Source organism: Podarcis vaucheri, assembly GCF_965113315.1.
Source record: "Podarcis vaucheri genome assembly, chromosome: 2".
Taxonomy (NCBI): domain Eukaryota; kingdom Metazoa; phylum Chordata; class Lepidosauria; order Squamata; family Lacertidae; genus Podarcis; species Podarcis vaucheri.
In genome coordinates this window covers 105,749,800-105,762,726 of record NC_138760.1, presented here as the reverse complement: position 1 = coordinate 105,762,726, position 12,927 = coordinate 105,749,800, and the positions used below count along the sequence as shown (strand labels likewise).

The following is a 12,927-nucleotide window of genomic DNA, read 5'->3' as shown; positions in this document are numbered from 1 at the left end:
AGGTGTGCCAAGCTAGTTTATATACCTCGGAAACGTAGAGGCGCTTATGAGCGCAGGTAAAAGAGCCCCAGCCACCAAGAAAACCGATTAAAGAACCAAAGCAATTCTAAGCACGTTCTGCACTTACCAAACGTCGTTCCAGCTTCTGGCCGGCTAACGGAAGACACGATGACAAATCCAAAGCCTTCATTCTCTCCACGGCGTATTTCCACATCGTAGGGCTGCACCACAGTGCTGACCACACCGCTGCCCCCACCTCCTCCGCTGCCGATTCCGCTGGTGCTGCCGCTGCCGGAACTGACGGTGTTGAGCGAGTTCTGGCTCCCCTGCGGAGTGCGCTTCTCCTCTGTCAGAGAAGCAGGCTGGTTGCTGCTGTGGTGAGATGAGGCTGGGGAGGGGACTTCGTTCTCTGCTTTCGGAACTGTTTTGGAAAGAGACAATCATCTCTCAACACCAAGAGATAACTGAACGAGTTGCTGAATTTCTGATTATGTGAGGGAAATATCAACGTCTACATACTACAGTTGTACCTGCACTTACGTATTCCTCCGGTTAAACTTCAGGATACGTAAGTGGCAAACCCAGGAGTATATTTCCGGGTTTTTGCCGCGCGCGCATGCCCCAAAGCGGTCTCTCTGGTTGCAAAAACTTCAGGATCTGGCCGGACCTCCAGAACGGATCCCATCCGCAACCAGAGGTACCACTGTGTAAGACTATCTTAGGGAGTGTTTTCTTCCATGTATTCCTCCACAACAACCCCTGAAGGCATCTGAGGTTTCCTTGAAATATGTCCCTTCTTTCTGCTGTTCTGTCAGCTGGGGCTTGGAGCACAGTCTGTTCAGAAGTGATGACCCACCTTATGAAATACTCTTTCTCTAGAGAGGGGGGGCACATTCTGTCACTTCTTGCACTCACTGATAGCACAAAGACCTATTTATTCAGGAAAGAAAATATTTAACTGGGGATTTAGGTTTTTTTCTAGTGGTGGATTTCATGCTTGATTAACACTGGGTTATCACACTTTTACTTACGACTTTTCATGCCAATTTCTTGTTTCTGTTTTGTTTTCACACATTTTATTTATGGTATTTTACCTTGATTATTATTATTATTTTGTAAAATCACTTCAAATAATTATGTACAGAAAAGCAACCACCACTAGTACTAAATATGGCCACATCAGAAAGAAAAGGCACACTATAGCCAAATTGTATGCCAGGTTTTTTTTTCCTCCATGGAGGCATACTGCGCAGAAATTCGTGAGAGGTATGTTAAAAATCAGAAGGCAAATTTCCTTCATATAGATTTTGCAGGAAATACCGTATATGCAGACATGAGTCTGGATGCCTGCTTGTCCCTGCTAATGAATCTTTTCTGCACAAAATCATGCATCGGGGTTTGTATTCTGCCTTAACAATTTCCACGGCTATCCCTCCATTATTATTTTTATGCAGAGGAAATGTATCAACACTGACTCTGAATATGCTAAAACATAGTTTCCTATAGGTCCAAAGGCAAAATTAAGAGAATGCCATTGGGGAAATAAATAATAATAATAATAATAATAATAATAATAATAATAATAATAATTTATACACTGCCCATCTTAATCATCCTCCCAAATCCACACCCACTGGGAATTCCAAGTCCATACTGACACTTCAATAGGGGCCCAGCACGGATCATGCAATCCAATTGACCTGATGTTTGATATTGAGCTATGCCATGCTGACACCAGGAACACTTCCTATACTTCTGGGTTAGCACTAGCACACAGTCATATATGCAGGAAACTTGTTGGGAACAACTGGGGGGTGGCTGTTCATGCTAGGGAGGCTTCTCCGAAACATCTGCTGGATACAGATTGCTGGATAAATAGTGGAATCCCACGCATATCTACTCAGAATAAGACCCACTGAGCTCAATGGGACACACATCCAGGCAAGTGTGTACATGATTATGGCCTAAATGTAGTTTAGTCAGCTCCAGCAAGGTCCTTTTTAGGGCAGAACCATCGGCATCCAACATTAGGATTTGGATAATATGGCTAGGTAATAATGTGCTCCCTTGCAGGTAGTACTATAAAATGATTACCACTTTACAGGCCTATCAGTTTCACAATATTTTTTATCCTATAAGAGATTATCCTTTAAAATGGTAAATGGAAACTAAACCCAATGGGGGGAAACCCTTGGAAAGTGGCAACATATCTCTTCTAATCACCAGCAGTCAACTTCTCAGCTTGAAAACATTTCAGCCTATATTTATACCGTGTTCGAAAAGCCTCAAACAAAAACCAGCAAAAAAAACAACTGGGTGTTAAAAAGCAAAATATAAATAACAGAACGGTGCATTGCTATTTTTTGCTAGAACCTGAAGCTTTTGATCTTTAGAAAGTAGTTCACTTTCATCCAGAGACAGGAGTAAAAATAAAATAAAAATAAAATCCTGCGAGTCACATTGCAACCTACCTGTGTAAACCACTTTGCGCCTGACAGTCAGATTGACATGGCCTTGCTTGGCGGCTTGTTGCATAAGCTGAACTACAAGCTGGTGAGATTTCCCGACAACAGGGGTCCCATCTACACAGATCAATTCGTCCCCAGATCGCAGGCGGCCATCGGCATCTGCAGCACCCAGTGGCACAATGTGACCAATGTAAATCTGCGAGAAGCATGTGCAGGTGCGAGAGAAGAATCGCTGTCAGAATTGCGGAAGAAGTGAAATCTCATCCCACAGCACCAAATCAGGACTGTCCACAGCCAGGGAACCTTATATCGGGGTCAAGGACTGCATCCCCTTGTGGGCAACTGTAACCAGGGGATGCACACCAGTGCAAAAGGGGGCAGAAGAAGGGGCGTAGGGGACATTCCAGCCATACATAAATCAGAGGCTGCTTAGACATGCCCAAATGCTCACATCTCTCCACCCAGGCAACCCAGAGGTTTAAGGACACATTTCAGCTGGGAAAAATACTCTGGGAAGTTGTGGGTCCATGGAGTTGGGGTATGACCGGGGAAAGTCCCAAGCAGCAAATAGATAGGCCTGGAGGGTTGCATTTGCCCACCAAGGTAGAGGTTCCCTGCCCTTGGTCTATATCCAAACATCTTCTAGCCAAGTGGACCAATGTAATCCAGGCTATTACGTGACTACATCTGGGTCATGTCAGATGTGCCCAAAGGGCCGGACCCAGATGGATGATACCAGTGAGGCAACAATGTGGAAGGGATGGCAGAAAAGGCCCAAAGGGTCAGTCAGTGCCATACTTTGGTCAGGTACCTTACTTTCCTAAACTTTGAACATGGAAGCAGTACATATTCTCTGAGCTTCCCAACAGGGTCATTATCCCCTTAGCAAAAGTATGCCCTAACTTTATTTATACAGGAGGAATATCTCTGCACTGCCCCCACTCCCGGTACAATGACAGAGGAACCTAGAGGCCTCTACACATGCACACAAGTTGATGATATCAGCTGACCATGTGAAGAAGAAGAATAAGAAGAAGAGTTTGGACTTGATATCCCGCCTTTCACTCCCCTTAAGGAGTCTCAAAGCGGCTAACATTCTCCTTTCCCTTCCTCCCCCACAACAAACACTCTGTGAGGTGAGTGAGGCTGAGAGACTTCAAAGAAGTGTGACTAGCCCAAGGTCACCCAGCAGCTGCATGTGGAGGAGCAGGGAAGCAAACCTGGTTCACCAGATTACGAGTCCACCACTCTTAACCACTACACTATGCTGGCTCTCATGAAGGCTTCTGTGTAGGCGGCAGTTTTCATGGCATGCCAGCAAATAGCCCATCATTGTATCATTCTCACAAAGTGAGAATTCCCCCCCCCCTCTTCTGAATGTCTCCACTCCCATGAACTACTGTTCCCATGGTGCAACACAGTTAAGAGAGCCATAGGCATGCAAGGCATCTTACAAATTACCTGTAATGACAGCTACAAATTTTGGGCTATAGCCAGCTAAGTCCAATGCGGAGTAGAACCACTGAAATTAATTATCCAGCCAGAGCAGCTGTTAACTAGGCTAGATGGGGCATTGGCCCAACTTGATACAAGTCGCTTTCATATTTCCCTATGAACACCCTTCTTCAAAGAATATATGTATTGTATGACTTTGCCCGGGGAAAACGAATTCTAGAATTTTGATCCTGAGATTCATGGAAAGGCTCAGCAGATCATTACTAGCGCAAATCTCTAGACTTCCGTTCCTTTACCCATGATTGTGCCTTTCCTCCTCTATTTAACATGACATTCATTTTCTTGGAGAGTCCTGCTGAATGAGACTGTATTTATTCAGCTCAAGGGACTGGTAATAAGATCAGAAGCCTTGGCTCGAGTGTGACCTAAATCAAAGCAGCCCAAAGTTGCTAACATCTGTTGACGTTCTGGTCAGTAGCTGCTGCAAAACAGCTCGGGGGTTTTAGCCAGTTGATAGCAGAAATAGACCTCTATGTGAACAAAGATCAACACTCTTTGTAACCTTAGCTATTCAGAACATAGCTCAGCACTCTGTTCTGGTTTTGCTTGTTTTTAAAATCAAGTGGCTGAAAGGATGCAGATGAAATATTATTGGACACGTATTCTGGCGAATGCGGCTCTGGAAATTCCGAGGTAAAGAGATAAATAAAGGTAAAACAAGCCTAAAAACGTCAAAATACTTACAGGTTCTCCAGGCTCATTTCCACCAAGAATCCTAAATCCAAATCCAGTCTCTTTTCTCCATAGAAAAATATCCTGCTCTTGATAATCTGGAACTGCAAGAAAATAGGAAGAATTAATGCTTTACCACAGAGCTGACTTGGAAAAAAAAGCACATATACACAATGAAATCCCCTTCTAAGCAGACCATTTTACTTACGCTGAATGGCACCACATTACATAATTCTCAAAATGCATGTGTAGTTATCTATGATGTCCTATTATAAAATGGCTCGGCCTCTGGGGATTTCCCTGGACAGATGGGGGACAGCTGTGAAAGGAAAGACCCAACAACTTGCCTTTGATCTTGGGAGGAACTCTGCATCATACCAAGCTCCACAGGGTTGCACGGGAAATAAATCTTTATGTATGTACTTTTTATTTATATCTTATTTATATCTTATTTATTTATATCTGGCTCAAGGTACCAGATAAAGTCATGTCAAAACAATATTGCATTTGTCTGTACATGTCCATTACATATCCTGCCCCTTGCCTGCACATGCCAGGGATTCCTGGATTCCTGAATACTCTTCACACCAGATGAAGGGGATTCCAGTAACCTCGCTGTCTCTCGGCCCTTGCAGCTGACAAATCAAAGCAATGATCTTGCTTTTGAGGCATTTGCTTTGTGCCATTGCTCCGCTCCTCTTTTCTGGTTTAGAACAGCACCAACCTGAGATTCTAGGTTGGTGGTATAGTTGCTATAACACCCTTCTGATATAATATTCTCACAAACCTGAAGGCACCAGGTTTGTAACTTCCTAGAAGTATATTTAAAAAAAAGACTGAGAGGAGTGGGAACAAAATGCAACCTACTATTTTCTCTGCAAAAGAGAAGTGCAAATATGAGGAGGAGGTTAGAGGATCCACTGGGAAATTAGAATCCTGGGCAAGGAAAGTAAGGTCTGTTAATCTCTCAGATCCATAGTTTTGAAGTCATCTTTTAGTGTTAAACCGGGAATGTGGTTCCTCAATATTTTCTTGCTGCTTTACTGGATATTTCCTTCTTTTGCTTACAGACTTTAATGAGGCCCGCCACCAAGAAATACTGAAGCACCTTTCGGGATTTTGTGATTATGCTAAACAGTTTCAGAACAATCATGTTATTAGGCATAGTTTTCGTTTTAGGTTTGCGACTGGATGCAAATCAGACGTTTGCCTAGCACTGCAGTATTAGAACTCATCTGTTGTTAGTAATAAATCCAGGGTCCTTTTTGGAAATCACGAGCAAATAGACTTTTGTCATTATACAAATGAGGGTCTATAAAAGAGTGTAACTCCATTAGTAACATAAAACAGTTGATTTTCTTTTCATAAGGCCGGAGAGAGGAGAACAAATCAAGAGCTCTGCGCTGCAACGGCTGTTGCAATAATTGACATCTGCGCGACATTATTTCTTATTGTCAGCATTACTGCTATTGAATAATGCTATAAATAGCTGGAACAACTGGGCATAACCCTTGCAAAACCTCTCTTGCGTAAGCCCCAATGAAATTATTAGGAGCTTCTCTCTTCTATACACCTGCATTTGTTTTAAAAAATTACTTGCGTAAAGTTCATGTCTGCCCAATGACCATGACCAGACCTGCTTACATTCAGCAAGCTGGCTTCATTATGTGACCTCAAAAGAGCATGTCCTGGCCATCATATTAACGTCAAAAAGTTGTAGCAGTAGGAGTTTCACTGGATGGCGCTGGACTCTAGAGAGGGGGGGGGACTCTCCCTAATCACATTCTCCACAGCATACGTAATTTTATGCTGCTCTATCATGCCCCTTTGGGACGCGGGTGGCGCTGTGGGTTAAACCACAGAGCCTAGCACTAGGTCGGCGGTTCGAATCCCTGCGATGGGGTGAGCTTCTGTTGCACGGTCCCTGCTCCTGCCAACCTAGCAGTTCAAAAGCACGTCAAAGTGCAAGTAGATAAATAGGTACCACTCTGGCGGGAAGGTAAAGGGCATTTCTGTGCGCTGCTCTGGTTCGCCAGAAGCGGCTTAGTCATGCTGGCCACATGACCCAGTAGCTGTACGCAGGCTCCCTTGGCCAGTAAAGCGAGATGAGCGCCGCAACCCCAGAGTTGGCCACAACTGGACCTAATGGTCAGGGGTCCCTTTACCCTTTACCTTTATCATGTCCCTTCTTCCTCGCCTTTTCTAAAGAGTCCCCAGTGCTCCAACCTTTTCTCATAGGGGAGTTGCTTCATCCCTTTAATGGTTTTGCTTACCTTCTCCTGAAACCTTTCCCGTTCTACGGTATCCTTTTTGAGGTGTGGCAACCAGAACATAGAATTCCAAGTGTGGATGCACCACATATTTGTATAATGGAATTACGATATTATTAACAGTTTTATTTTCAACCCCTTTCCTAATGATCCATAGGATGGCATTTGCCTTTTCCAGAGCTGCCACACACTGCGTTGCATTAAACTTTTCTTCCTAGCATGGTGTGCTTCGATTTTTATCTAATTATGGATGAAAGGAAATATTTATAGAAGAATTTTATGGTATATGGTGGCGCTTTATGATTGTTTTCACAACAGCATGCAATATTTGCCAATTATTGGCCAGAGTTTTCTAGGGTAAGGGATTTACTCTATGGGCCAAACATCCCATTCAAGGTACCACATTAACCACTGAAATATAGAGATAAGCTACTGTAAAAGCCAGTTGCACAGACTTTCCAGAAGGTGTCAACAATTAAATGTAAAATGCACCAAAGCCCTAAGCGTCAAATGCAATTAACAAAGGTGATGCATATTTGAACTGGGTTATTAATTATTTTAAAATTCAAAATTAATTTTGCCTACGAACTAACACCAGGGGACAACTTCAAATACATTTACTATTTATTGGGTTGTAGGGGACTGTAGCACTTTGATTAATTTTGGTATGTCTATGTGTAAAACTTTTCCATGATGTATACTTAAAGGTAAAGAAACAACTCTTCAAAAGATCAGATATCCAATTTCCATTAAAACACAAACATAAACACATTCTTTTAATTATTATTTTCAAGACCCCAAAATACATTCAACATAATTTTTGAAAGCCAGAAACATGTGTTAAATATGTGTGATTATAGTAAAATAATGTGAATAAAGCAACTGCTCTGCTTAGTGGAGCTGAAGGAGAAGCTCCCTATCAAAGACAGCATTCAACCCTGAAGGCTGTCCAATCAGAGAAAGCCCAGATAAAGGAGTCCAAAATGTAGAAGTCCATCTAGTCCGGTGATGGCCAAACTTGGCCTTTCAGTTGCTTTGGGACTACAACTCCCATCATCCCTAGCTAACAGGACCAGTGGTCAGGGATGATGGGAATTGTAGTCCCAAAACAGCTGGAGGGCCAAGTTTGGCCATCACTGATCCTAGAGCATGTGCTTTGAGACTGTGACAAAGAATTTTCCTAGATCAAGGACAAAGTACAATGGTACTCACTCCTATCCCAAATCTGTGAAATGATGAATCAGAGGAAGTGAAAGACTTCAGGCTCCACTTTAAGACTCCACTTAAAATAATACTTAGGCAAAAGACAATTAAAACATGATTGACTCATCAATTTGTATTATGGTCCACCAGCAGAATGAGCCAGCACTAAGTCGCACCAATTGTGAAACTAAATTTGAAGCTTTCATAATCAAATCTGCACAGGGTTATGGTGAGAGGTGGCCTGATTAATAATAATAACATCAAATAGCTGCATCTATGTTCCCAGCATCGTATCAGTAGAATTTGTGTCAACTATGAATTTCCAGGTGTCTCTTTTGTTTCTCCATGATCAAAGACTCATTCAGAAACTGAAATGATCCTAAATGAAACACCAACCGGAGAGAGATGGCTCAAATGCAGTGTTCCATCTTGTCCCTACATGAAACTGCTGGTAGATTTGAGGATTTGGAAAAAGGAGCCATTGTGATGTTTAAAATGTTCACCTCTCTCTCCTTTTCATTGGATTTAGCAGAGGCCATTGAAGTGCTGAGCCAGTGCCCAGAATCAGTAATTGTCTGGATGAGGGCCAATAAACTGAAACTCAATCTCAAGGAGATGGAGATCAACCTGTTCTAGATGGGGGTGTACTTCCAATTCCGTGCTCTGCCACATTCATGACATCAAGCAGGTTTTGCTTACTGTTGGATCCACAATCATACCATTGCGTGGTTATTCCCTCCCCCCCCACGGGTGGAATAAATAAAGACAACGGACACAGAGTTTAGGTTAAATGGGCGAAAATGGCCACAACTTTATTGATTACAGGAAAGAAAGGTATTGGCTTTAGGCATTGGCCCCTAACCGACTATCCGGTCTGACCGGGAAGGGTTAAACACCAACAGGGGGAGCCACCCGAGATGCGTATCCCTAGGCGCTCCCCGAGGGGTTACCGCTCGGGGGCGCGCTTTAGGCCCTAGCCTCCGTAGGTTTCGGACGAGGCGACGCCCCTCGGAGTCCTTTAACGAACTACCCTTCAAGCATTGGGGGAGGTGATGGCGCTCCTCCCCCCCAACCACATCTGCATGACAATACCCCGGCCAATGCCTACCGCCAAACCAAGAAGTTGTGACGAGTTGCTACGAGGTAGGCGAAAAAACCAAGTGGCTCAACAATCAGCCAATTAGCCAAATGGAAAAACTCCTACCAGGCCCCTTGCGGCGACCAGCCGAAGCCCATAGCAATGTCAGTGGGAAAACCTAAAGGGCGGGTGGGTGGGAAACCGCGTCGCTTCCAGGGATGAAAGGGGCGAGCCCAGGGGTGCCCCGACCTTAAGTGGCCTTATGAAGGCCCGCCCCTGCCGCCAGCCGATTGGCTGGGCAACCGGGTATGGAAATTGAGGGAATCCCCTACCTCCTCGCGAGGCTGGCGCCAGCCTCGCGAGGGCGAGAGTGGGTTGGGTCGTGAACCCGCAACCCCCCCTCCTCCTGACGATCGGAAGGGGCATTGCGTGGTTATTCCCTCCCCCCCCACGGGTGGAATAAATAAAGACAACGGACACAGAGTTTAGGTTAAATGGGCGAAAATGGCCACAACTTTATTGATTACAGGAAAGAAAGGTATTGGCTTTAGGCATTGGCCCCTAACCGACTATCCGGTCTGACCGGGAAGGGTTAAACACCAACAGGGGGAGCCACCCGAGATGCGTATCCCTAGGCGCTCCCCGAGGGGTTACCGCTCGGGGGCGCGCTTTAGGCCCTAGCCTCCGTAGGTTTCGGACGAGGCGACGCCCCTCGGAGTCCTTTAACGAACTACCCTTCAAGCATTGGGGGAGGTGATGGCGCTCCTCCCCCCCAACCACATCTGCATGACAATACCCCGGCCAATGCCTACTGCCACCGAGCCGCAAAGCGGCTTGCCGCCAATACCTTCATGCCTGTAAAGGGGCGAGCCCAGGGGTGCCCCGACCTTAAGTGGCCTTATGAAGGCCCGCCCCTGCCGCCAGCCGATTGGCTGGGCAACCGGGTATGGAAATTGAGGGAATCCCCTACCTCCTCGCGAGGCTGGCGCCAGCCTCGCGAGGGCGAGAGTGGGTTGGGTCGTGAACCCGCAACCCCCCCTCCTCCTGACGATCGGAAGGGGCATTATAATTCCCATCAGCTCTGTGGATGAAAGCTGCCATCGACTGAACACACCTGGCTCATGGAAGCACCAAGGAGCTTCTCAACATTTTCACTTAGAAAGTCAAGTTACTGTACTTTGACTGGGATGTTGGGGGGAAGCTAATGAATTTAAATCAGCTTAAATACAAGTACTGTGGGTTCCATGTATTGTTGATTATATCACACCAAGCAGGTGCTATGCTGTCAGAACTGAACTCACAGTTTAACCTCCCTAAAAGGGGTCTGGCTGAGATTTCGGAGCTGCTATCCTTTTTCAATGGCTCATGGCAGAGGGTTTATTCAAGTAGGAACACCAAACAAATGCATAAACAAAAAGTATAGAAATGAAACAAGGCAGACATCTGCTAGTTTTCGCAATGTTTTACAGCTACTGATCTGTCTGCACATTTTGTATGCACTCTCATCTTAATTGATCAGTGTTTATTAAGCTAAAATATTTTTAAAACTCCCATGTATTAGTGCACTGAGCCATGGCTTAACAATCTTCTAAATACAATTACAGAATAATAAGGTGATAAATATCGCGGAAGACCATAATTGGACTCAGTTAAGCCTTAGTTGCTTGAAGGCTGGTTTGCTGGAAACGGTGACTCTTGCCTTCTTGCGGCAGCGCAGTGAAAACAATGCAAGCTCAATTGCATTAAAATTGGCGAACTCTGACACTAACCTCTGACATGAGGTGGACCGCATCCTAAGTTAATTGGTATTTATCACTGGCTTTAGACAACCAAAGCAAAAGAAACCAGAGCTAGATGGCAAAGGTTCTGTCCAGTGACTCACGTCGGAGCCTGGGCCAAACCAGTTGAGAATACACAGCTTGTCTGATAGAGGAAAAAGAGCTTCTGCTGGGCACTCCAGCGTGGAACACTTTTTGTCTCAGCATCTCCTCACACCTTTCCATTTGTCAACTCTACAGTGCTTCCCATCCGCAGCCAAAGCGTTGCCTTCTGTTTCTTGTTCAGATACAAATCTATTGTTTCAGGCTCTGTTCTCTTGAACGACATATATACCACATTATCATCACGATCTTTGTAAGGTTCAAGCTGGAGAGGATGAATTAGATCTCATTTCGAACAATGCTCCTCTGTTTGGGGCTCCAGCTCATCAGAGAGCTATTCTTAAATTGTAAAGGTAGCAGTCTGGTAAACAGGGCAGCTTGTTTCACGACGACTACAGTGACAGTTTACACGGACTTTTGTTCATACGGATGTGATTTTATGTAAGGGAGTTGACATTTTCAAGGTTAAGAAGGGTGCTCTTGCTGCAGTATTACTGTTCAGGATTTGTATGCTTAGTCACTCACTCCACTTAAAGATTCGTTCATCGATCCTTGTGTATTTCATGGAATCTTTCTTTTACGGCTTTGCCTGCACAATTATTGTTTATCCCCCTGCTGTTGTGAATTTTAATTGTTGTACCCTATGGCTAGAACACTTAATGATAAATTTGGTTTGAAACAATCCAATCCAATCGAAAAGCCAGCATGTGTGACCCCGAAGCTATACTTTTCAGCCAGGGCTTTAAATCAATACAGTACAAGGGAACAAGGCAAGGAAGCTTCTAATACCCCCCTTTCTTTCATTAAGGTTGATATAATCCAAAACTGCATTCTGAACAAAATGCTATGTTAAGAGGACAACAGCACTCTGAAACACAAACACACACATGCACAACATACGGCACAACACAAACAAAAGTGGGACAAAATTCTTTTTGAAGACTTTTGCACTGATTGGCCCAATTTGATGGCTGACATTAGGAGTTGATCAGGCTGCCAGCCAACCAAAGCTCATTCCCAGTTCTGACCAGCACATATTGTTTCTGCGTGTTTAGGATTGGGCAAACTGGGTGATCCTGAACTCATAGGATTACTGAAGATCAGCCACTGGATGTTGTTGCACAAGACTTGCTCTTGCTATGTATCTTACAAACACGTGACTGGCATTTTTCCTATATTTGAATATAGAGCCTAGCATGCAACATGTGGCAGCGGCAAAAACTAGCCACATAAATCGGAAGACATTTGTGAAGCCTGAACACAGTAAAAGTAAAGGGACCCCTGACCATTAGGTCCAGTTGTGGCTGACTCTAGGGTTGTGGCGCTCATCTTGCTTTATTGGCCAAGGGAGATGGCATACAGTCTGGTGAACCAGAGCAGCACATGGAAACACCGTTTACCTTCCCGCTGGAGTGGTACCTATTTATCTACTTGTACTTTGACATGCTTTCGAACTGCTAGGTTGGCAGAAGCAGGGACCGAGCAACGGGAACTCACCCCTTCACGGGGATTCGAACTGCCAAACTTCTGATTGGCAAGTCCTAGGCTCAGTGGTTTAACCCACAGCGCCACCCCCATCCCTTTGTTTGCCTATTTACCACAGTATGATTTCTTTTCTACCACCGCAGGGGTTATTTTAATTTATTTTTTTCATCAAATTGTAAATCAGTGTTTGTAGACTGATTAGCACACTCAGAGGCTGCTGTGAATTGTCATAAAATACTTAATTCAAATCTAACTAAATTAAAATTTTGACTGCAGACCCCCACAAAAAAATTTTTTAATGGAAGGGACTTTGCTGTGCGTTTTAGCACAACTACTTCTTAATTCTAACCCCACCT

At 44.4% G+C, this 12,927-nt stretch overlaps 1 protein-coding gene across 13 annotated transcripts in view; it reads right to left on the bottom strand.

Moving 5' to 3' along the window:
- Positions 1-12,927, bottom strand: part of MAGI1 (membrane associated guanylate kinase, WW and PDZ domain containing 1) — a 481,615-nt gene that overhangs the window by 21,891 nt on the left and 446,797 nt on the right. For all 13 annotated transcript variants that reach the window (XM_082209201.1, XM_082209202.1, XM_082209205.1 and 10 more), the window contains 3 exons: positions 4,668-4,759; positions 2,472-2,664; positions 128-421 (listed from right to left, as the gene is read on the bottom strand). In XM_082209201.1, the coding sequence (XP_082065327.1) occupies positions 128-421; positions 2,472-2,664; positions 4,668-4,759 (579 nt within the window). The remainder of the gene's footprint in view (positions 1-127; positions 422-2,471; positions 2,665-4,667; positions 4,760-12,927) is intronic.